Below are 26566 nucleotides of genomic sequence, written 5' to 3' on the forward strand. Positions count from 1 at the left end.
TCGATTTGAGTGCAACCCCTGTATTTTTAGAAGAAGACTTGGAAGAAGATTGGTTAGTAGGAAAAGTCATCTCATACGTTTGTAAAGCGCCTACTAACTCTTCGACTTTCATCTCGTCCGGATGCTTAACGGTTTCGATCGCGGCAACCTTTGCCCGAAAGCGTTCCGGAAGAGTTCGAAGAATCTTTCTAACAACCTTTGCATCCGGAATTTTCTCTCCCAAGTTAGCGTACGTATTGACTACGTCTTGTGGACGCGTGTAGTACTCGGTAAAGGTCTCGTTTTCTTCTATAAAAATCGAGTCAAATTTGCTTGTTAGCATTTGTAATTTTTGAACCTTTACTAAGCTTGTTCCTTCATGCGTAACTTGTAGAGTATCCCAAATTTTCTTTGCCGTTTCGCATGCCGAAACACGAGTAAACTCTGTTTGCGATAAAGCGTTGAATAAAGCATTAATTCCTTTACCGTTAAACGAAGATGACTCGTTTTCATCTTTCGTCCACTTGTTCCGTGGTTTAGGAACGGTAGCATTATCGATGACTTCGGTAGGATGCTTCCAACCGAATTCAATAGCTTTCCACACCCGCTCATCGATTGCGATTATATAAGCTCTCATGCGAACTTTTCAATAGGCATAATTCGTGCCATCGAAGAGTGGTGGTCGATTAATGTTACCGCCTTCGGCCATTAGATATCAATATATCTAGATCCCGCTCTGATACCGATTGTAAGTTTTGAGGAGCCCAAGGATCTATCTAGATTGTATCTAACACCTAGAGGGGGGTGAATAGGTGTAATAGCCAAAACCCACAAATCTCAATGCGATAAAAGTAAATGCGGAAAATAAAAATCACACCGAAATTTACGTGGGAAAACTCCAACTTTGAGAAAAACTTAAGGGACCAACACGCGAAAAAATATTTCACTAAGAGAAAAGATTACAAGGTGATTACCGACTTCACAGACTCGACCTCTCTTAACCTCCTATGAATCTAGCGCAAACCTCCGGGTTGTCCACGCCCTCACGTTCGAATCCACGAACGCCACGTTCCGAATCCACGAAACGCCTCCTGTCACGCCCCGGGACCGGCAGAGGCCCTCCCGGTAGCGCGCCCAGACCCGCCATATGTCTACACATATAAGGCGTCTACAACAACAGCAGAAATAAAGCAAGAGATGATCTACAACTAGAGATTTCAGAGCAAGTACACATCTATAATCTATGATAAGAGAAGTTGGAACAAACTAAATAATAAAGAGGAAACATAAAGTTATACACTAACCATCTCAAAAAGTACACAAAATAGGTGGTCTCTAATACACTGGTACAACTCTCAACCTCTCCAAAAAGAAAACAAAGAGAGGTAGACCACCTATCGACGCGTCCCTCAAAGTAAGCTAGCTCGAGGCGATACCCTTTCCGCGGTCCCTAGCCTCTCCCGGAGTGGAAGGCTCTGAAATAAAACATAAAACAAAAGGGCATGAGAACTATAATTTATAGTTCCCAGTGGGCAATTACTGACCTCAGCTCAATGCACCATTAGGCCCCAAAAGAAAGGGTAAGTACGATAAGCAACAATAGTAGTAATAGACAATAATAAACTGCAGAATTGAAAGCATGAGTGAAATACTATGCCACAAGTAAACGTGATGTATATCAATGCTATCATGTTTGAATATGCCAATGTCGGGTCAATACGCTCATCAGCTGCCAAGTATACTAAGATGCGATGAGTAATTCTATCAAGTATACTACATGTCCCAATATCTCAAAGCTACACTATGAGTATGTCCAATAATCCAGCTACTATAATCTATTTAGCAGTGATTCAAATTTAAGAGGTTATGTCCAACTTCAATCTTGTTTTGGGACCTACACGAGTGTAGTCCGGCATGCGCCGCCTAAGTGTTGGTGGTAGGTCTAGCATTTTCACTCTGGAAATGAGTCTATCCCTTCCGATTCCGTAGGCTTTTCGATGCTGCACGAGCGATCATAAGTCGCGTAGGCCAACTCCGGAGTGCCGGCTTATAGGGAGCGACCCTCACAAGTATGTGCGAATGAGCACAAATGGCAAACAAGCATAATCATCGTCTCAAGTACCCAATCATCATGTCTCTAACATGGTAAAACTCACTAGTAACCCGAAGGTCTAGTTCTATGTCTCAATATGAGATTTAATCGTTCAATAATTTCTATGTCAATGACCATAGTTTTACTACGTCAAATCTAAGCCCAATGCCCCTTTTGTGACATTAGCTTACTAAATCATGCATCATGTACATCTATGTTCTTTGATGGCATTATATTACGCTAAGTCCAAATTTTGTCCCAACACTAGTGCCGCTTTATGACACTAGGTTTCACTTGTCCCAACTACATTACAAGCCCAATGCCCCTTTATGATATTGGCTCAATACTAAGCTAATAGTGTAAGTTTCAAGCCTCTTCATGGCATTATGTATGGTCCTTTGTCGAACATGAGAGTTATGTCTAAATGCACATTATCCTTCTCATTCTCACTATATAAAACATGCTCTTGAGTCATATCTAGAAAGCTAAGCACATGCATAAGTTTCACATGCCACTCTCTACTACATAGAGGTCCAAAAATGCATTATATATAATGTAGGCATTTTAAGCATTCTAAAATTCACAATAAATACATTTATCATGAAAATGTATGAATTTCTACTTTACGAAGCATAAAACATCAGATATGAGAATTTTTCATATGCTAGGCTAGGTCAAACCGACCGGAGCGTCTCGAACCCTTTCGTTTCACCGAACGGGGTTGCCCACTAGCCTTCTAGCTCTCTAGAAGACATTCTAAAAGGGATAAGCGAATCGAACGAACAACCATGTGATCGAACATTAACCAAATCGACAAAAGAGCTAAAACTCACCTATAGTGTGAAAATCTCTCCTCAAGCTCCAAAAGAGAGCTAGAACCCTTCCATTCCATCCTAAAGGAAGGTTCTAATCCTATTAGATTAGCCTCAAAAGCCTCTAATCAAAAAGCCCCAAAATCAACCCTAGGTTTCCAATCTAGGGTTTCATCTACCATAAAGCAACAAAACTTAAATCTAGAGGGAGAGAATGGGCTACCAACCTCTTAGAAGCTTCAATCCAAGCTCAAAGTCCTCAAACTTCAAAGATCTTCCCTCAACCAAGCTTCAAATCCAAAGTCCAAGCTTCATTCATGGAGGATAGTTCACCAAAGCACCAAAAGAAGCAAAAGGAGGTGATTATTCCTCTAATAATCCAAGAAATAGGTAAGGAAATCAAAGGGAGAAGTTTCGTACCTCTTCCTCTGCTGGTGGAAGGCTCAGGGAGAGCCCTAGGGGCGTGGGGTGCTATATAGAATAGCCACAATTGCAAAAACACCCCTGCAGTTCGCTCAGATCAGATCTGCCACTGTGTACCGGTACACGAGCCCGCGTACCGGTACAGGTCCCACGGAAATAGCAAACCGAGCCTCAGGTTTGCTTGAAAGCGGTCTGTGTACCGGTACACGGCGGCGTACCGGTACAACCATTAACCCTGTACCGGTACAGCCATCAACCTTGTACCGGTACATAGCCTGCTGAAGGCTACTCGAGAGCTGACCAAAAATTCGACTTTTCGAGTTTTGGTGCAAAGCTTTAAACCTCAATTCTCGGGATGCGAGCCATAGGTCGGAACACTGTCAACGACCCACCAGAAAGTCTGAAAAAACTCAGAACACAACCAATCACTCGAACCTCGCAATTTGCGAAGGTCGAGTGCATTACACCTCCACTCCGAATCCACGAAGCTCACGATCTGAATCCACGAACCGCCGTCAATCACGCCGAATTCACGACGCCGTCATGAAGAGCATCATGTGTATGGTGATCCTTCGCTTAGAGTATCGATGAAAACTAGGAAATAGATCTCCAAGCGAAGCGAAGATCAAATCGACATATTGATATCAAATTACAATCTCTCGATTTGACCTAAAGGAGGCTTTATGAAGAAAATAGGTTTTAGATGAAATCCGAGCCTCTAGGGTTTCTCAAACATGTATTTTCGTGATGCTTGATATGTTAGAGAACCCCAATAATTTATTTATAGACTTTAGAATCAATCGGAGTCGCATTAGAAAGTTTTCATAATTTTACACAGTGTATCGGTACACGTGAGGCTGTCACCGGTTACACGATGACGGAACAAAAATCTGCGAAGCCAAAGTCGATGGCTGTACCGGTACGGGTCAATTGCTGTACCGGTACACAGTGCATTTTTCAGACTTAGCACTGTTTCGGGTTCCGCAGAGTTCCGAAGCACTTTCTAATCAACGAAATGTGGATAATAATGATTCTAATGCCTATAACTAAGTATGAATCACCATAACATAAAGTAAAGACTTTACCTGAGCATCGTGATTCATGTCGTGAGTTATCTCCGCCTTCTCTGAAATCTTGGATTCTTTGTTCTTCGACGATATGTTCCGAAACCTTCAAGACTCCTACTCAATCCACAAAACTTGCCAACATACAAGACTTAACAACCCAGTTTAAGACATTTTTATAGATGGGGTTGTTAAGCTAATACCAAATTGTATGACCCACAAATAAAAAAATTGAACTCTCGAACCATATCAGAATATTTTATTAGTTATTTAGAAAGGTCCAAAAGGTATAAGTTTTACTATTCATTGCTTTCTATAAATATTGTAGAAACTAAAACAGCACGGTTTATTACGGATGGTACAATTAGTAGGAACTTTAAACCTCGATTCATAGAATTTGAGGAATTCAAGAGTATTCTGATCCTATACAGAACAAACCAACTATTGTCCCTCACGATTTGATGGTTTCTATTCCAGTAGAACAACAAGTTATTTTGGAACCACAAAGTGATCGCGAACCTATCATCGATAATTCACATCAAGATGTACTAATTCTACCCAAGCAACACTGAAGACGATCAGAATATACGTCTAATGAAAAAACATAGATAAAAGAGCAGAGTTGCACTGGTTAGGGCTGGTTACACTATTTAGCAAAGAATGTTGCACTGGTTTAGTCGTTGTTACATCATTTACAGACTTGTTTGCACTATTACCTTCATATTAGCACCAAATACAAAAAAAAAATTTGCACTGCTTACGGATCGGTTACACTATTTAGCAAAAAATATTGCACTGTTTTTGTAGTATCTTTGTCTTCTTGAGTTGGTAAAGGCTAGGATTGTCATTTGGGTTGTGGATAGGGATGCCACCTACCCCCTCCATGCTTATCAACTTATTTATCTGAGGGTGGCACTTCTCTAATTAATTTCCTTTCTCTCTCTCTAGTTTGAAGTGGAGAGTCGTACGTGGAGGAGCTCTCGGGTGGAGTCGGATAGTCACCGACGTCACGCCACGGTGTCGTTCGAGCGTGCGTTCGTCGTGGTAGTGCCGTGGAAAGGCCGGGCAAGCGTGTGGTTCCGCTTCTATCGACTTCTCGCCGTGGTTGGACGTGCTTTCGAGGTGGGTTAATGACATGCTTACCGGAATTTTCGGATTTCCTCCTAAGTCTAGTTGTTGTCAGCATGTGTTTTTAGCTTCGTTTAGCATGTTTAGTAGCTCGATTCTTTGATTTTGCATGATTAAAAATCTGAATTGGAGCCTAGAATATTAGCTAAATTATGCATATTGGACTTGAAATTGAGTTAGGAGAAAACTGCCGATTCTACACCGTCATATTCTGAAACTACCAGATTTAGCTTTAGGAGCCGTGGTTTGTTAGTATCGCCGCCGTTTGTGGGCGGTGGATACCCAGAATAGTGTAGAATAATTTTACGCTCGTGCTGGGATGCCGAGCTTAATTTTACAATGCTGTTCAGACTGTTCCAGATTATCGGATGCCATTGGGGTTGACGGTGGACCCAGATTACTATTTTTGCATCAGATTGTGCCGAGGGCACGTGCGTTTTGGTTGTTAGACCAGTTAGACCCTGTTTACTTGACTATAGCCTATGAGAGCCTGATTGAGCTCGACAGAAACACGCTTGCATACTCGGTTAGGTAGCGCCCATGAGTGCCACTCCGAAGTTAGGCTTTGTGCTATTTCATTGGTGTCGTTTAGTCCTGGTTGGACTTGCTCTCCACAGACTGTTTAGTGTGGAGGTAGCGATATAGCTTTAACAGGCAGGATGGGTGTGTTCACAGTCCCTGGGACGGGTATGTTTACAGTCCCTAGTGAGATTGGGTCGGGATTTTCATTGTTCTACAGATTGTTGGTGTCAGACCGAGATAGTATAGGTGCATATAGCTGTAGATTTATTCCAGCTTTCTTACCATACTTGTTTACATCTAAAAACTTAGTGGGTGAGCCGTTGAGGTCGGTAGCGGTACCCACTGAGGACTACTTCTTTTTGTAGTAGTTCTCACGCCCAGATGTTGGAATCTTTTGCAGAGCCTTCTGCTTCTGCTACTGCAGCTGCTGAGTCTGATCGTGGAAAGGGTGTTGCGAGTTAGAGTCCTTTCTGACGAGTTGCTGAGCTAGAGGAGGACCAGCTACAGGTAGTTGTAGTTTTTGAGTTCATATACATACTTTTGTTGTAACTCACTGGAGCGAGTATGTTGTTTTACCTCGATGTATGTATGTATATTGAATTCCTATTTTTATATACTTCTTTTCTTTTAGTAGCTCTATACTACTGGTTGTAGTATTGTATGTTTACAGGTACAGCTATCGCTTCGTATATAGAAAAAATTTCTTTGTATACGGCGGACAGATTAAGTTGGTATCAGAGCTTAGTATTAGGTCGTTGGGACCTAGGAAACCTAAGTTTGGCAAATATTAGGAAGGCAAGATGCGAGAGGCATAATTTATTGCGAAGGTCAGTGATTATTTGTTCTAACTCCTTCTCGAGCGGAGTGAGTGATTGGAGGAGTGTCTGTTTTGGCCTGAAAAATTATGTTGGTTGCAGACGACATAATTTTCAGGAGAAACAGGGGCCGCCTTCCAAACTTTCGTTTGATTGGGTCAAGAGTGTTTGTATTTTTTTTTTATCTGACCTCTTTTCTTTTCTATACAGCTATGTATCGATGTCGTGGTCAACCATCGTTGCGGGAGCGTGCACAGTCGACGCGGGAGCGTGTCGTACCTCCCAAGATGCCTAAGCAGGCAGAGCCCAGTACCCTACCAGAGGCGAGTCCACCCCCTGATTTGAGGGAGCAGTTGGCTGCCTTAACAGAGGTGACGAGGCAGCAGGGAGACTTGTTGCAGAGGATGTGCGAGAGGCTAGCTCCGCCGCAGAGCACCGTACCAGATCAGCCAGTTCCACCTCCGACTACTCCAGTGGCAGCTCCAGCTGCAGCAGCACCCCCACCAGCGGCAGTTCCTCCAGCGCCAGTTGCAGCTTTTGGTGAGGCCCCACAGCTGACTGAGGCTGAGCAGGAGTGGATGGCTGAGAGACTCGCCCGCTTTCGTCGCTTTGATCCGCCGACTTTTGATGGCAGAGGCACAGAGGCCTTGATTGTTGAGAGTTGGGTCAGCGCGATGGAGAAACTGTTTGAGGACCTGTTCATTCCTGAGCGGGAGCAGTTACACCTTGGAGCTCATTGTTTGTCTGGTGACGCCCATGCTTGGTGGAGGAGGACGAGGAGAGATTACGGATTAGTGGCTTCACAGATGAGATGGGATGAGTTCTGTGGCATGCTGTATGGGATGTACTTTCCCAACAGTGTAAAGCAGAATATCGAGGAGGATCTGAGGAGGCTTCAGCAGGGGGATCGATCAGTTCAGGAGTATATCTGTGAGTTTACTCGGCTACTGAATTGTGTTCCATTTGTAGCCAGGGATGAGGCGCATCGAGTATATCTTTTTGAGCGTGGATTGAGGCCAGAGATCTTCAGGTTGGTGCAGGCGCAGAGGTTGAGGACCTTGGATGCGTCTATGGAGCAGACTCTCTGGGTGGAGAGAGGTGATGCATCGATCCGTGAGCAGACACAAATATAGGAGCAGGGTCAGGATAGGAAGCGCCCGGCTCCAGATGACGGAGGACAGTCGAGTAGTAGGCATCCGCCGAGACCTCCACGATCACACTCTCAGGGTCGTGGGTCTTCGGGGCGTTAGCGTTTTGGAGGACCTCGTCAGCAGAGGCAGTCACAGGGGTCGCCACAATGTGTGATTTGTGGAGGACCACACTGGCCTCGACAGTGCGAGCAACGAGAGGGCCGGTGCTATGGATGTGGACAGCCAGGGCATCTGAGGGCAGCCTGTCCCCGAGCAGCATCACCAGCACCATCGACAACATCAGCACAGCGAGCATCCCCGCAGTCTTTTGGAGCATCACCGAGTTACCGCCAGGAGGATAGAGCATCTGTGCCGCGTCAGGGTGAGCAGCAACAGCAGGCTCCGAGTGGCAGAGTCTTCGCAGCTCAGGTGGAGGACTCTACAGCAGCCGATCGAGTGGTGGCGGGTATCATTTTGATTTTCGGCATTAGAGCTCGTACACTTTCTGATACCGGTACATTATATTCTTTTGTTAGCCGAGCATTTGCATTGTTGCATGGTTTAGAGTTAGGGCCATTGTCGCAGGCATGAGAGGTGCAGATCCCAGACCATGTTTTACAGGTTACAGAGTATTGTTGGTCGTGTCCAGTGTAGCTAGATTTGTGGATCATGCCCACAGACCTGTTGGTGTTAGGGCAGCTGCAAGACTTTGACGTTGTGCTCGGCATGGATTGGCTGGCACGGTACTATGCTACTATCGATTGTGGAGCGAGGACTGTGACGTTCCGTGAGCCAGGCCAGGAGGTGTTTACTTTTAGAGGCTGCAGGAGTACAGTATTTGCTACTTGAATTTCTTCGGTGAGGGCTCGACAGCTGATGAGTAGAGGATGCATCGCTTTTCTAGCGATGGTTGCAGAGGTGCCTAAGGCGGCGCCGGGACTCGAGGATATTTCTATAGTCTGCGAGTTTCCGGATGTGTTTTTCCCAGAGTTGATGACGATGCCGTCGGAGAGGGAGATTGAGTTTGTGATTGATATAGTTCCTAAAATTGCACCAATCTTGAAGGTACCTTATCGGATGGCACCGGCAGAGCTAAGAGAACTAAAGACGTAGCTTCAGGATCTGTTGGATAAGGGGTATGTGAGACCCAGTGTGTCGCCTTAGGGAGAGCCGGTGTTATTTGTAAAGAAGAAGGATGGTTCACTTAGGTTGTGTGTGGATTACCGAGAGCTGAATAAAGTGACCATCAAGAACAAGTATCCTTTGCCGCGCATCGATGATCTGTTTGATCAGCTGCAAGGATCTTGTGTCTTTTCGAAAATTGATTTCCAGTAAGGTTATCACTAATTGAGGGTGAGGGCCGAGGATGTTCCCAAGACGGCTTTTCGGACAAGGTACGAACATTATGAGTTTACAGCCATGCCTTTTGGATTGACGAATGCCCCTGCCGCCTTCATGGATTTGATGAACAGAGTATTCAAGCCGTTCTTGGATAGATTTGTGATAGTCTTCATCGACGATATTTTGATATACTCTCGGAGTGATGCCGAGCATGAGGAGCACTTGAGGATTGTGCTACAGTTTCTGCGAGAGAAGAAGCTGTATCCCAAGTTAAAGAAGTGCGAGTTCTGGTTGCGGGAGATTGCTTTCTTGGACCACGTGATTTCTGCAGAGGGAGTAGCAGTGGACCCGAAGAAGATCGATACTATTCGGGATTGGCCCAGACCGACGACGGTGACTGAGGTGAAGTGTTTCCTGGGACTGGCAGGATATTACTGCCAGTTTGTGGAAGGCTTTGCGAAGCTTTCCACACCCCTCACTCGATTGACTCGAAAGGGGATTCGGTTCATCTGGAGTGAGGACTATCAGAGGAGCTTTGATGAGTTGAGACAGAGGTTGATGTCAGCTCCTATCCTTGCCCTTCCTGTAATGGGGGAAGGATTTGTGATCTATAGTGATGCATTGCACAGTGGTTTGGGCTGTGTGCTGATGCAGCATGGTAGGGTAATTGCTTATGCTTCACGGCAATTGAAGGATTACGAGAAAAATTACCCTACGCATAACTTGGAGCTTGTCGCGGTAGCTTTTGCCTTGAAGTTGTGGCGGCATTACTTATATGGCGAGCACTGCGGGGTTTTCACCGATCATAAAAGTCTCAAGTATCTGTTCACTCAAAGGGAGTTAAATCTAAGGCAGCGCCGGTGGTTGGAGTTACTGAAGGATTATGATATTAGTATTCAGTATCATCCCGGCAAGGCAAATGTGGTGGCAGATGCGTTGAGCAAGAAGGCAGTGCGGAGCTTGAGTGTGATGATTACTTAGCAGAGGCCGTTACTCGAGGAGCTGCAGCGGCTGAGGCTCGAGATAGTGTCCCCTGGGCTACTGCAAGACTGATGTCTATGGTTTTGCAGCCCACTCTGTTGAATAGGATCGGGGAGAAACAGAGTGGAGACCCGCACTTGTCGAGGATTCGAGAGCAGTTAGATAGGGGACAGGCAAAGGGTTTTGCTGTAGACAGTTCGGGAGTACTGCGGTACAGGGATCGACTGTGTGTGCCTGTGGATTCAGAGATCTGAGAGGATATTTTGAGAGAGGCTCATTGTTCACCTTATACGGTTCGCCCTGGTGGAACCAAGATGTATAAGAATTTAAAGGCACAGTTCTGGTGGAATGGAATGAAAAGAAATATTGGCAGATATGTGGCTCAGTGTTTGACTTGCCAACAGGTGAAGGCATAGCATCAGGTACCTGCTGACAAGCTTCAGAGTCTGTTAGTGCCCGAGTGGAAATGGGAGTAGATCACGATGGACTTCGTCATGGGGTTGCCTAGAGCACAGGGTGGTTTCGATGCTATTTGGGTGATAGTGGACAGACTTACTAAGCCTGCTCACTTCCTACCAGTTCAGACCACCTAGTCTAGGGAGAGGCTCGCTCAGCTATATCTGGATGAGATCGTGAGATTGCATAAAGTACCGATCTCGATCGTTTAAGACAGAGATCCGAGGTTTGTGTCGCACTTTTGGAAGAGACTTCAGACAGCCTTGGGTACCGAGCTGCATTTCAATACGGCGTTTTACCCACAGACAGATGGTCAGTCAGAGCGGACCATTCAAACTATGGAGGACATGCGTCCTGAACTTTGGAGGAGGGTTGCATCGACATTTGAGACTGGTTGAGTTTGCATACAACAACAGTATCAAACGAGCATCCAGATGGCTCCGTTTGAGGCGTTGTATGGACGCAGATGTCGATCCCCTTTGTTCTGGAGTGATGTGGGTGAAAAAAAGACGCTAGGGCCTGAGATCTTGCTAGAGGCTGAGGAAAAGGTTAGAGCAGTGCGACGACACGTTTTGATAGCCCAGAGCCGCCAGAGGAGCTACGCCGATACCCGGAGATGAGATTTAGAGTTCCAGGTCGGAGATCATATTTTTCTCAAAGTCTCGCCGTCCAGAGGCATACACAGATTTGGAGTGCGTGGGAAGCTCAATCCACGTTTTGTAAGCCCTTTTGAGGTATTGGAGCGAGTTGGACCAGTTGCCTACAGGATTGCTTTACCCCCACGACTGGCCGGTATCCATGATATTTTTCACGTCTCGGCTTTGAGGAGGTACGTGTTCGATTCCTCGCACGTGATCGACTTCACTCCGCTGGAGCTTGGCGAGGACTTGAAATATGAGGAAAAACCGGTGCGAATTCTGGCTCGTGAAATGAAGGAATTACGCAACCGAGTCATTCCTTATATCAAGATGCAGTGGAGTCATCACGAGGAGCGGAAGGCAACCTGGGAGCCAGAGATGGTGATGCAGGAGTCCTTTCCCTATTTGTTCGAGACTTAGGTTTAAGGTATGTTTTAAGTTTCGAGGACGAAACTTTTTGTAGTAGGGGAGGATGTAGTATCTTTGTCTTCTTGAGTTGGTAAAGGCTAGGATTGTCATTTGGGTTGTGGATAGGGATACCACCTACCCCCTCCATGCTTATCAACTTATTTATCTGAGGGTGGCACTTCTCTAATTAATTTCCTTTCTCTCTCTCTAGTTTGAAGTGGAGAGCCATACATGGAGGAGCTCGCGGGTGGAGTTGGATCGTCGCCGATGTCGCGCCGCGGTGCCGTTCGAGCGTGCTTTCGTCGTGGTAGTGCCGTGGGGAGGCCGGGCGAGCGTGTGGTTCCACTTCTATCGACTTCTCGCCGAGGTTGGACGCGCTTTCGAGGTGGGTTAATGATATGCTTATCGGAATTTTCGGATTTCCTCCTAAGTCTAGTTGTTGTCAGCATGTGTTTTTAGCTTCGTTTAGCATGTTTAGTAGCTCGATTCTTTGATTTTGCATGATTAAAAATCTGAATTGGAGCCTAGAATATTAGCTAAATTATACATGTTGGATTTGAAATTGACTTAGGAGAAAACTGCCGATTCTACACTGTCATATTCTGAAACTATCAGATTTAGCTTTAGGAGCCGTAATTTGTTAGTATCGTCGCAGTTTGTAGGCGGTGGATACCCAGAATAGTGTAGAATAATTTTACGCTTATGCTGGGATGCCGAGCTTATTTTTACAATACTATTCAGACTGTTCCAGATTATCGGGTGCCCTTGGGGTTGACGGTGGACCGAGATTACTATTTTTACATCAGATTGTGCCGAGGGCACATGTGTTTTGGTTGTTAGACCAGCTAGACCCTGTTTACTTGACTATAGCCTGTGAGAGCCTGATTGAGCTCAACAGAGACACGCTTGCATACTCGGTTGGGTAGCGCCCACGAGTGCCACTCCGGAGTTGGGCTTTGTGCTATTGCAGTGGTGTCGTTTAGTCCTGGTTAGACTTGTTCTCAACAGACTACTTAGTGTGGAGGTAGCGATATAGTTTCGACAGGCAGGACAGGTATGTTCACAGTCCCTGGGACGGGTATGTTTACAATCTCTAGTGAGATTGGGTCGGGATTTTCATTATTTTACAGATTGTTGGTGTCAGACCGAGATAGTATAGGTGCATATAGCTGTAGATTTATTCCAGTTTTCTTACTATACTTGTTTACATCTATAGACTTAGTGGGTGAACCGTTGAGGTCGGTAGCGGTACCCACTGAGGACTACTTCTTTTTGTAGTAGTTCTCACGCCCAGTTATTGGAATCTTTTGCAGAGCCTTTTGCTTCGGCTGCTACTGCTGCTGAGTCTGATCGTGGAAAGGGTGTTGCGGGTTAGAGCCCTTCCTGACGAGTTGTTGAGCTAGAGGAGGACCAGCTACAGGTAGTTGTAGTTTTTGAGTTCATATACATACTTTTGTTGTAACTCGCTGGAGCGAGTATGTTGTTCTACCTGGATGTATGTATGTATATTGAACTCCTGTTTTTATATACTTCATTTCTTTTAGCAGCTCTATACTACTGGTTGTAGTATTGTATGTTTACAGGTACAGCTATCGCTTCGTATATAGGGAAAATTCCTTTGTATACGGTGGATTTGTCGGCGTGTCCGGAAAAACGAGTAATTCGGGGCGTGACACTTTTGGTCGTCGTTACACCATTTACAGACTTGTTTGTACTATTGCCTTCATGTTAGCACTAAATACAGAAAAAAAAATTTCACTGCTTAGGGATTGGTTACATTATTTAGCAAATAATGTTGCACTATTTTGATCATCGTTACACCATTTATAAACTTATTTGCACTATTACCTTCATGTTAGTACAAAATATAGAAAAAAATTTACACTAGTTTTACACAAAAAATACTAGGTGAAGCTGATAAGAACATATGCCGAGCTGAAAAGCACTAAGGGAAGAGTTTTTTTTGCACTGGTTATTGACTAGTTGCACCATTTGCGTTCAACCATTGCACTAATTAGGTCAATGTTGCACCATTTACAGTCTGTTTTGCACTACTACATTTGCGCGTACGTTTGCACAAAATACAGATAACAATTTGCCATTTTCTAGACATAATTACACTGTTGCCGTCAAAGTTGCACTACTTGCTTGGCCATGTGGTACCTCTTTACAGATGAATGACTTGTCCCTCTCCTCCCTCGTCCATTTCCTAACCCTAAAGCCATGTTCCTCCCCTCGCTTCTTCCATTTCTCTTTTGCAAATGCCGAACGCGGAAGAGACTGCTGGGAAAAGCTGTCAGGCTTACATGGAGGAGGGCGAGGGGTTTACAAGTAGAGTAGGCAATACGGGACGAAGGTGAGGGAAGCTCCTTACAGTTTAGGAAGAAAACTGACTAATGGGGGAATGAGATGTTGCCCTCGTAAGTGAAAAGATTGAATGCCAGCGTTGCACTGTGAGCGGTGGAGATTGCAATGGTACGAGTTGTAAGTTGCACTGTTATAAGGGTTGTTGTACTATTTCTCTTCGCGTTACACTTTCGCGTTGCACTATTATTCCTATTGCCGGCCATGTAGTTTTAATCATATAGCTTCAAAATATTTAATTTCTAAAAATTGAACAACAAACATCGGGGCCAGTGAATAGCGGAGCTGATTTGGTTCGCATTTCGATGACTGGAAGGTTGCGTAACAACGCACGGGGGTGCATTTAATGTCCTTCCAGTCACCGTACATTAAGATATACGTATCTGAGCGAATACGAGTAAGGCATAGGAAGACAAGGGGCATTTTCATCAGAAGGCGAAAAATTCGGCTCAAATCTACAAAATCGAAAAATGATCCACATTTGCAAAAGCTCAAAATTAGTGAATTTTTTATGCAAATTGGCCTAAAAATTCGTGTCAATAATTATAATAAATTAAAGATATAAAAAGCAAATGGTCATGCCCGGTCACAAGTTGAAAATCAAAATTAATTAAAAATGCAAATCTAACCTAATTTTTATAATTTTATCGGGAAAAGAATAAAATAGGTCTCTTCACCACACGGATTTGTGTGAATTTTTTTAATAGATTTAAAAATATTATAATTATAAAAATAGTCTTTTAAAAATTTTATATATAAATTATGTCTTATATGATGAACGAATCACTGATTTTGAAATACGGTAAAACCATTTCACTATTTCCTTCACAACATTAAAATTACTTTTAGAATCTAATACTAGGCATCTTTGGAAATTCAGATAGAAAAAATATATAAATTCGATAAAAGCATAAAAGAGTTGAGCTTCCGTGCTTTTAAAAGCAATGTAAAATTTGTGCTTATAAATTTTTAGCCACCGAATCGCCTTAAAATTCGTATAATATTATTAATTGTGTCCTATTAAGTCACTTTTATTATTGCTGTACGAATCTTATACGAATTCTGCGATGATCAGATGACTAAAAAATTATAAGCACAGTTATTTTCGGCTAATATCTAATTTTATGAATAAAAATATTACAGATTATTTTAACAATAAAAAAAATATCTATTAAGTTGAGTCCCCGAGAAACAGCGTTTGGTCATTGGTGTACTAATGAAGGAAACACAGGGGACAATGCTTGATCCACGTCACGTGGTTTAGTACGACCGCGGTACACAAAGTTGGGGTACGGCACAGCCCACGTGCTCCCTCGGCTCTAAATCAGCTGAGCTCTCTAACACACGAAACACGCCGTTTCGGATGACGTGTCGACATCTGACGTGACATCCGCCGATTCTTTCAGGCGGGCGGGCCCCACATCTGTCGTAAGCCTCGTGACAGTTGATGCGATGGCGGGTGAGTCGGTCTGTGGTCAAAAATAAAAAAAGAAAAAAAAAAAAGGAAAGAGGAGAGCGGTCGGTGCGCAGATCTGTCAGAGAAAAGGCCGAAAGTGCTACCGTCCGCTAGGGCTGGCAAATGAGCGAGTCGGCTCGCGTTCGACTCGCGTTCGACTCGATATTTGACTCGTTCGAACTTGACTCGAAATTAAATGAGCCGAGATTGAATAAAAAAAAAGGTACGAAATTTATTTCAAGCTAAGCTTGAGTATTACTCGGCTCGTTCGAATTAGACTCGAAAAGCTCGAAAAGCTCGAATATATATATATATATATATATATATATATATAAGTATAATACGAATACTATCTATCGGAAATATAAGATTCTGGTACATCGATTTTTAAATTCTTAGATCAACCCTTAATCGTCTTATCTTGATAATATATAATATGTAGGACCACTCAATTCAAGCAGATACTAATCCCTAAGGAGACCGCAATCCCCTCAACCCATATAATTTAATCAATTGGTCAAAAAATCAAAAATATAAACTCTATAGTTTCGGATAACAATAGTTTCTACACTACTATATAAGAAGTATAATATTATAATATATATATATTATATAATATATAAATTAAAATAAATGAGTCCCTAATCTTAAAATTCCAATTATCGCTGCTGTAATGTCAACCATTGATTAAGAGATATGCGTTAGATAGTTTGCCCCCCGTCGGCGTTGAGTGTGTGTTGAAATATAAACATGTTCAAAAGACCAAACAGTGGGGGGATCTATACGTAAAACTTTACAAGCACCAATCTTGTCTTTAACAAAGCACCAAACTGAGACATATATAATATACTATATAATAATATATATATTATAATATATATTAAGTATATATATAAATATAATATATAGCCTGAGTATAAATCTAAGTTTATTAAAATGCCAACTGTTTGCCAAAAACAAACCCACTAAACAAATAAAAATAGCAAAATTTACCAAATTATATATTCTTTCTTCTTTCTTCTTCTTCACACGAGCTCCTAATTCAAATGTTCTCTCCTCTCTTCTTTCTCACCCTCTAGCCAAGCCTGAAGCCCTAAAAGTTACCAATGTAACATCATATGCCGCGCCGTTGCCGATACCTTGCTATTAATGCACTCTGAAAAAATATATCAATAATTTAAGTAAAAAATTATATCATATATAAATTAAATTTAGTTAATATAGTGGAATATTAATCCAATATTATCATATAATTTATTATTTTGACTCATAAAAAAATGAATAAGACAGAATGAAAGGGCGAAAAAAACATGTGAACTGAAAAATATATATCAACTCATAAATTTTTATCAATATTATAATACTTGTGCATATAAATTTGTACTTTAACTATTAACATATTTTTGTATCAAATATAATAATGTTCTATAAATACTTCTAATATCATTAACGAATGCTCACTAAATAAGAAACACACATACTAACTTTACGAATTTATACCAAGGTAAAAAACTAAACAACAAATTAAACACATAAAAAGTATTCTACCCTAATATATAAATATATATATATATATATATATCAAGCAGTCCCTATACTACGATACCGGCTTCGGTCGATCCATTTCGATATCAGGTGTCAAAATCACAACTCAAAATAAATACAGCCAATAACCAAACTGATAAATCTAAATAAATATTTTTTCTTATACCATTTTCTTACTTTACCAAAATAAATAGACTATTTGATTAATAACAAAACCTTTATAATTGAATTAAAATAATTGAGCTTAACTTTAATAATTGTATACATTAAATCATAATTAATTTACATTAATTTCAAAAGAAAAAATTAGTTAAATATATACATGTAAGATTAAGATCCCAATGAGGATCAAAAGGTAAATAACAACCTAAGATGAATATGTTAAATCAAAACATGACAAATAAACTCATGCCAAACAATTAAAAAAAAACGAAAATAAAATGACAACAACATCGAGTTAACGTGGAGAAACTTCAACTAAGAAAAAACCATGACAATCACACAAAGAAAACCACTAAGAAAACTAATAATAAGGATAAACGAAAATACACGACCCCCCCAATAATTTTACCAGAAAACCATCGTTAGAATATCTTCACTCCTTCGATTCTTGGAATCATCAACGATCAACCCGCAATCCTCGTACAAACATGCCATGACTCACGAAACCCTCACCGAAAGTCCACGGCCTTCACAACGCAAATCCGTCGCAAATCCTCCATCCGGACTCGAGAAATGATAGTTTTTTTTTGGGTGTGAATTAAAACTTAAAACCATACAGCTATAAAATTCCCTTTTAGTCAATTATCACTATAGACTAGGATTCAAAAAACACATTAAAAATTATGTCGTCCTAAACCTCCTTTCGAAACCGGGTCCCCCAAGGAACCGGACGTCTCAGTGAACCGGCCCCATCACTAAAACATAGCTATGAACCGTCTCTCTCTCGAGACCGGTCCCGTCTGCGGTATGGAAACGAAGCTCACGGGAACCGGGTCTCCACTCGGACGGTTCATGCTTAATACCACCGATGACCACGTACCACCTCTGACAGCGACCGTCCCTGAACCTGAAAACTAGATTGAAAATTGAAAAATTAGCAATCTAATCTCTAAATACATTGACTTTAAATCACACACACAAATGATCTATCTCTGCATACCTGAGGTCAGCTCCCAAATTCTTATCTTCAATGAATCTTTTCAAAAAATCTTCTGGCTTTAACTCTCAAACTTCCATTCAACTTTACGAATTCGCCAACTTAAAAAATCCTTAACAGTTATTCTAATAAATAAACGAACGTAACGCTACCTAATCTCCAAAAAAAAAAAAATCCTTAACATACATTCCAATTCAAATTGTTAATTTGATATTAAAATAACATGAAAGTTCAAATATATTAATTTATTTTAAATTATAAGTTATGTTGTACTTATAAACCCAACTTTTATTATTTATTTAAATAAAAGGCTTCTATTTTTAAAATTAAATTCAAATACGGCAACGCCCTAATGTAGTAGCGCCACAATATTAAGAGGAAAAAAATGATCTATCATTTAGACATGGGTTTGGAGGAAGATAGGATATGGTAGATAGAAAATTTACAAAAATGGAAAGGGAAGATGGAATGTTCTATGTTTAAAAAGGAACGTTATGGAAATTGAAATAAAAATTTACAAAAATGCCCTTGGTGCTAACTCTACATGATAAGAAAACTTTTTACCCATGATAAGAGGGTGACTGGTACTTAAGGCAACAAAAGCCCGCCACCCTCTGAAATAAAATGCATCCATACCATCAATTTTAAAAAATTTAAGAGTTGAGATTTATTGGTGTATAGGAGCATTGCTCTTATTAATATATGTTAATCAAATATTTCAAACTTACTCCGAATCTGGATGACCAAGATTTTTGGCTCAATATAGAAGTACCAGAACCGATTGAAGAGTTCGTATATTCTCAATTTTCAGTAAGATTCAACCAAAATTATCTCAGTTGATATCTAGATCCGACCCACATTACAAATGCTAGTTTTTAAGTCTAAGAGTACGAGTAGAACTGTACTTGCAAATTACTTACTTGGTAGGCCAAAAGTGGCAGTCACGTGTATAGAGAGAGCATGCGCAATCATGGCGGAAGGAAAAAAGAAGAGAAAAAAGAAGGTAAAGGAGAAGGGAAAGGAGAAAGGGAAGGAGGGAGTAGTGGATCGCCATGCGAAGAAGACGACATGGAAGAAGGTAGGAGACTTATCTCATACAACTCAATGGCGAAAGGAGACGCCAGCCCGCGGGATATTTGTGCCATCGACCTCGTCTGCTCCCCCGGGATTAGAGGTTGCAGGTCATAGCCTTCAAAGTAGGACCCAGAGGTCAACGTTGCTGAAGGTGTCTCGTATTAATGAGGTCAACTACTCCGCCAAACCCTGCATTGAAGGATGCTCTGCCTCTTCAAAGAAGGTGATGTGGGCTGATGCGGTGGGGCACGCATTAACTCATATTGCTCTCTTCCATCCTGAGGATCCTGCTCCCAAAACACGATGCATCGACACGTCGACGTCTGACGTCAGGAGAAAGGCAGACAGGGGCTACGGGAAGACCACACCCCTCTTTGCACCTGGTATAAAGAAATCTTACAAGGAGGCCCTCCTTACTCCCACATCCACTTTGACGCGCCACCTTCGCAGCTTCATTACCTTCCCCATCCCCACACCCCCTGGCAGTAGATCCTTCAGAGGGAGGTGTTTTAGGTGCTTGGGTGCTAATCACAGGGCGTCCTGCTGTTGTGAGCCCATCCGATGCCTGAGGTGCTTCAAGACGGGCCACATTGCAAGATCTTGCATGGACCGGTTGCCGATGAATATATACAGAGCGATGCGTGCCCGACCCTCCTACCTCAGCGCTTTCGTCCCGCAGACGGAAGATTTCTACACCAGACAGAATCGATGTCGCAACGCTATACTGGTAGACGTTCTCCCCTCCAAGAACCTTGGACACTTCCCTCAGGACGATAGCCAATAAGTTGGCGAGCCGATTTGGCGGCTTCCCATCCGACTTTCATGTTGCCAAGTATAGCGAACGTGACTTTGTGATCTTCCTTCCGAAGTGGGTGCAGTGTGATCAGCTAATCCGCAGAGAGATCCTCTCGTTGGACGACCTCAGACTACAGTGTTTCCCCTGGGATCCCTATTTTGGGGCTCGTAGGGCACTGCTGACGTACAATGTGTGGATTCGGCTCGTAAGTTTACTATACGAGTGCTGGTCCTCACGTACGGTGGCGGCACTTGTCGGCTGTTTCAACCGATTTATCCGAGCTGACGACTTCTCGATCTGTATGGTGGATATCACCGGGTACCGTTGTCTTATTTCCGTGAACCATCTCTCCGATATTCCGGAGAATTTGGAAATCATCGTGGGAGACTACTCGATTTCGGTGCTCATCCAGCTGGAGCGATGGGGTCGGCGCGAGGTCGCCGCCTCTGGCAACCCCCCTACGAAAGGACGGACCAGCATGATCCATTGCAGAGAGCCCCTAATGTCCATCGTCGCTCAGCTGGTTCAGTCCGAGGGCGACGGTTGTCAGCCGGTGGTTCTTCAAGCTCCTACGCGTCCTAGAATTATTTCGAAATCTGAGATAGGCGGAGGTATGCTCACTCCCTAGATTTGTTATCCTCGTCGGACGCAACCCCCCCCCCCCGCGCCGTCCGGACCGGTTTCTCCCTGTCCAGAAGCTATCCCCCTGCCGCCGGACTGGTTCTTCCCTGTCGAAAGCTTTCCCCACGCCGGTTGACTCATCCTGGCAGTATGAGGAGGAAAAGCCCAGGATTCGTCTGGTGATCGTCGGAAAGCGTGGAGTAACGGACTGGAATTTGAAATTTACGGAAGCGGACGTCGCATTAAACGTGATATCTGACGTGCGGGGGGAACGAAGCGTCATTGTGGCAAGCGGCGCCCCCCACTTCAAGATATTCCTGGAGACTTTTCGATTCTCATCGGCGTCCCCAACTCCCCAAATCGTGATAGATAGCCCCAGATCTTTGCTTTGGATTTCGCAACCAAACGGAGAAGCCAAGAATGGTTATTTCTTTTACTTCTTTTCTTGGGTGAATTGTGGTTTCATTTATTTGGAGATTTGCTCATCCTCCTCGAGCCCCGGGTCGGGCACTCGCTCCCTCAAGCAGTGGACCCACTCATTCTTAACCTCGGAGTTAACATGCTGGGGTCTTGGGCTTGATTCGTTGGCTCTAGACCCTACTGATGGAAAGGGTCAACCGGCCCACATGGAGCAGGGCCTTTTTCTAGTACTCGGATGGGGCCCACTAACATCAACTTTGCGGGTGCTCGGTCGGGGCCCATCAACCTCAACCTCTTCCTTGCTGCCAGTGCAGGCCCATTTGGATTTCCTTTCCATCCGGGCCCCTCTGGTGCTTGCCTTCCTCCAAGCCTGACTGGTGCTCGCCTTCCTCCGGCCCTGACTGGTGCTTGCCTTCCTCCAGGCCCGACTCTTAGAGGGGTAGGCCCAGGGCCCAACGCAACGATCCTCGGGCCGGCCACTGGTGAAAATTCTCTGGGGCCCCTCATCTGCTGCACTCTAGCCAGTGTCCCCCCTGGCATTCTCAATATTCCGGGCCCGATTGTTACAAGTGAAGGATCGGGACTCATCACGAAGAGTGTTGGTGTTCCTCAAGGCCCGGGCAGCGACAAAACTACCATGGAGCCCACCAACTTCTTCTCTCTAGTAAGCTCGAGCACACTTGGATCTCTGCATCGCTCGGGCCTCACTGGTGGTGTCTTGCTCCCGGGCCTGAATAGTGGAGGTGACATTTCGGGGCCCAATGAGACGTCTGTCGGTGCACCACTTGGGACAGTTACTGGCGAGAAGCTCCATCCCCCCATTACCATCCCTCTGGCTGGAGAGGCGGGATTATCCCGTGCGAATTGAGGGGGCAGACTAGATCCAGTGCGAGGCTGATTTCAGCACTGAAGGTTTCGGCGCTTGAGCGGGCGAAGCATAGGAAAGCGATCCTCTTCGAAGGATAGACCTCCGGTTCGATGATCCTCGCTCGCAAGTGGAACATCAAAAAGGTCTTGACGAAGAGCACTCTGTGTGGGGTGAAGCTTACGGCGGCAGACGCCGAGGAGCTTCACAATTCCATGATGCAAGGATGACCAGTAGCTTCACTGGAATCAAGTTTGGGGTGCATTTTGGGTGTGTGTGTCATTTCTATCATGTTTAATATTATTACTTGGAATGTTCGCGATCTAAACGACCCTGTTAAGTGTCGTGGTGTCAAGTCTATTGTTTCTAAACACTTTGGATCGGTCGTATGTATCCAAGAATCTAAAGTAGACTCAGTGTCTCGATCGTTTCTTCATTCTTGCTGCGGTTCAAATTTCGACAGATGCCAACTTTATTCCTGCAATTGGTGCCTCTGGAGGTTTAATTACTTGTTGGAATTCCAAAATCTTCGTATGTACGGAGGCTTTAGTTCGTGAGAACTCGCTCACCCTCAATTTGACGCATTTTACCAGTGGAAAGAGCTTTTACCTGTCAAATGTGTACGGGCCACCGACATGGGACGGCAAAGAAGAGTTTTGTTCTGAACTCCTTTCTCTCAGCGCGACTTGCTCCAACAACATCTGGGTCATTTGTGGGGATTTCAATCTTACTAGAAACCAAGTAGACCACACTGGAAATCCGTAGAGTACTAGAACGATGTCCTTGTTCTCAGACCTCATATCAAATCTCGAAGTCATCGACTTGCCTATTTCCAACCAAAAATTCACTTGGTCAAATATGCATCGTTTACCAACCCTGCCCAAGCTAGATAGATTCCTTGTCTCGACGGAATAGGACCAAGTTTTCCTGCATTGCCGAGTATCCGCGCTCCCTAGGATTACCTCCGATCACACCCCGTTAGTGCTAGCTACAGGGATCAGCCCCACTCTGCAGAGATTTCGGTTCGAGAGGGTATGGCTCACTAGGGCGGACTTCTCTACCAACGTACCAATCTGGTGGAACGAAGTTATCAATAAGAAGTCGGCTATTCTCACTCTAAAAGCAAAACTCAGACACTGCAGAGTCAGGATGAAGGAATGGTGTAAAACGAAATTCCACAGTATATCCAACGCTATAAGGCGTTTTCAGGAGGAAATACGAAGCATCGATCTATCAGAGGAACAGAATATCCTGCCTCAGGAGGTTCGGGATAAATGGGTCGACCTTAAAGCACAACTCCAGCTTATCCTTAAGGAGGAAAAAATTCTCTGGAAAACAAGAGCGTAACAACACTGGCTTAAGGAAGGGGACTGTAACACAAAATTTTTTTATGCGGTGGCCAACGGTCGGAGGCGTAGCAACGCGATACAATTTATTGAAGATGACACTAGAAGACAAATCAACAACGACGTCCAAATGAGATCCTATTTTTTTCACTCCTTCAAACACCTTTTGGGAGAGTGGAAGAAGGTCCGTCCTCTTTTGGTGATTGGGGCGACCTGTATCGGGCGGACTGCCTATCTGACCCGGATTCCCTTAGTAGCCCTTTTACACTAGACGAAGTTAAGAAGGCTACCTTTCAACTGGCTGGTGACAAGGCACCCGGACCCAACGGCTTCCCGCTTACCTTTTTCTAACATTTCTGGGCGATGGTTAAAGAAAACGTATTCAATATCTTCATAGACCTCCAGGATAACGCTCTCTTCTCGGCCCCAACAGACTACTCTTACGTCTGTCTAATTACTAAAAAGGAAGGGGCGTGTCAAGTGAACGACTTCCGACCGATTTGTCTCATAAACGGAATTCAAAAGATCATCTCTAAAGTGCTTGCTAACAGACTCGCGTGCATTTTACCGACGATCATTTCTCCTTCTCAATCGGCCTTTCTGAAAGATCGATTACTAGCTGACTCTTTCGTCACTACAAGTGAACTTCTCAACTGGTGCGCAAAATCCAATAAGGAGTGCGTCAGCATTAAGGTTGATTTCAAGAAAGCTTACGACAAGGTTAGCTGGAAATTCCTGCAAAGCATACTGCGATGGATTGGCTTCAGCGACAAATGGTGGATCTGGATCGAAGAATGTATCTCAATCGGCCTTTCTGAAAGATCGATTACTAGCTGACTCTTTCGTCACTACAAGTGAACTTTTCAACTGGTGCGCAAAATCCAATAAGGAGTGTGTCAGCATTAAGGTTGATTTTGAGAAAGCTTACGACAAGGTTAGTTGGAAATTCCTGCAAAGCATACTGCGGTGGATTGACTTCAGCGACAAATAGTAGACCTGGATCGAACAATGTATCTGTAACGCTAAAATCGCCATCTTAGTAAACGGCTCGCCAACAACGTGGCTGAAAACAAGGAAAGGATTGAGACAGGGGGACCCGCTTTCCCCCTATCTATATATTCATATTGGTGGCCGATTGTTTGGCTAGGCTCACGGAAGCAGCCATGGGTAATAACTTGCTTCATGGAATTGGACTAACCGCAGACTGTCAAACAGTGCTGCTCCAATATGCGGATGATACATTATTCTTTTCCGAGCAAAAGAAGTCAGCTATGCAAAACCTACTGTTCCTCTGGAAGATGTTTGAATGGGCCTCAAATCTCAAGATAAATACGAACAAGACGGAACTACACTACCTGGGTCCCAACACAAGGAGAGCCAACAGACTCGCTGACATTTTGGGGTGTAGAGTAGGCAATCTACCATTTCGTTACTTGGGGTTGCCGCTCCACACCAAATCCCTTCGAAAGGAAGATTGGGCTCCAATCGTTAACCGTATAGAGACGCGCATTGAAGGTTGGAAGGCAAAACTCCTCTCACAGGAGGGAAGATTCATTCTGGTCAACTCGGTACTTTCGAACCTCCCGTTATTCTACTTTGCAATATTCAAAGCGCCACAATGGGTTCTAAACCGCATTGAAGCCCTGAGAAGATCCTTCTTTTGGAAAGGGTGCTCCAAAATTTCAGGGAATTCATGCCTCGTTGGCCTAAAATCGATCTGCAAAAGCAAAAAAGAAAGGGGACTGAGGATCAATGATATGGAAGCAATGAATATGGCTCTCCTAACCAAATGGTGGTGACGCTTTTTCAAAGAGCCGCATCTGTTATGGGGGAGGTTGATCACAATATTATATTACACTAGAAGAAGGCCGCTACACGAGGGAAGAGCATTCAGACCTTACTCCCAATGGTAGAGAAGCACGATGAGATGTCGAGATGTGTTCAAATGCGATGTCTCGTATGTGCTCGGCGATGGAAAAAACATCAGGATGTGGCCCGATATATGGATCGAAGAAACCCCTCTCAGTACTCGGTTTCCAGGAATCTATTGCAGAATTACGAATCAGGAGGCCACAGTCTCACAATGCTGGAATGAAAAAGGGTGGAGATGGTGTGTCATAACCAGAGGCCTCGCTACAACTACCACTATCGGTAATCGCGAAAAGATTATGCTGCTCAAAAACCTGCTTCCCCGACATAGTCCAATTGACACACCGGATATAGTAAAGTGGCGATGGACCGTTGACCAAATTTTTATTGTTAAATCCCTTTATGAATTCATCACGGATGCAAGTCAGATAGGCCCTATGTACGATCACCTATGGAAGTTAAAAATTCTGCTCAAACACAAAATCTTCAACGGACAGATTGATTACTGACAGCGAACGAATTGAATACTGACAGCGGACATATTGATTCGCTGAGGATGCCCTGTGGATCAGTATTGCATTTTCTGTGTGTTAGTACCAGAAACCTGCGATCACCTTTTCCAAAACTGTGTCTTCGTCAGATACCTTCTAATTCGTGCTGGCGGTTCAGATGCAACCGAATCAGATTCAGGGGATGTCCGGCGGCTATGGACAGCAACCTCAAGCAACCCCAATGCCGTGAAAAGATCAAAAAGTTTAACACATTTGATGGCAATCTGGTGGGTCGTCTGGACGGAGCGCAACAACACTATCTTCCGCGAAGTGCTTCCCAATGCTTCCCGGGCTCTCGAACGTGTCGCTTCTTTGACTAAAGCCTGGACCGAAGTCTTTTGAACCTTGACCGTTACTTCTGTTTCGTTCCCTTTCGTCTTTCTGTTTTCCGTTATTTACCTCGTTTGATCGACAGGTACTATCTTGTTTATTTTGGTTTTTGTTTTTGTCCAGCTCATTTAGGAGGCCCTAGCTGCTTTCATCATGTACTTTTAGTTCATTTTGCTTAATGAATGAAGCAGGTAGCTTGCTACCTATTTCTCAAAAAAAAAAAAAAAAAAAAGTCTAAGAGTAGGAGTAGCAACATATTACAATCCCTAGTTTTGCGTAGTTTAGGAGTAGAAGTAGCAATAACATAATTAAATAGTAATTTTAGATGGTATATATACCCTAATTAAATACCATCATGTTTATTATAATCTTATTAGTGTT

General features: G+C 43.6%; 1 protein-coding gene across 1 annotated transcript; it reads left to right on the forward strand.

The window, feature by feature from the left end:
- On the forward strand, window positions 8872-11801 carry LOC109712808. Its single transcript, XM_020236571.1, has 2 exons — window positions 8872-9074; window positions 11510-11801. Exons 1-2 carry the CDS (start codon window positions 8872-8874, stop codon window positions 11799-11801), a joined length of 495 nt encoding a protein of 164 aa, XP_020092160.1.

This window comes from Ananas comosus, linkage group 7 (assembly GCF_001540865.1).
Source record: "Ananas comosus cultivar F153 linkage group 7, ASM154086v1, whole genome shotgun sequence".
NCBI lineage: Eukaryota > Viridiplantae > Streptophyta > Magnoliopsida > Poales > Bromeliaceae > Ananas > Ananas comosus.

Coding starts and splice junctions, on each gene's coding strand:
- LOC109712808 (XM_020236571.1), top strand. CDS start 8,872: ATGGTTGCAGAGGTGCCTAAGGCGGCGCCGGGACTCGAGGATATTTCT. Junction 9,075..11,509: donor GAGCTAAGAGAACTAAAGAC/GTAGCTTCAGGA, acceptor AGTTGCCTACAG/GATTGCTTTACCCCCACGAC.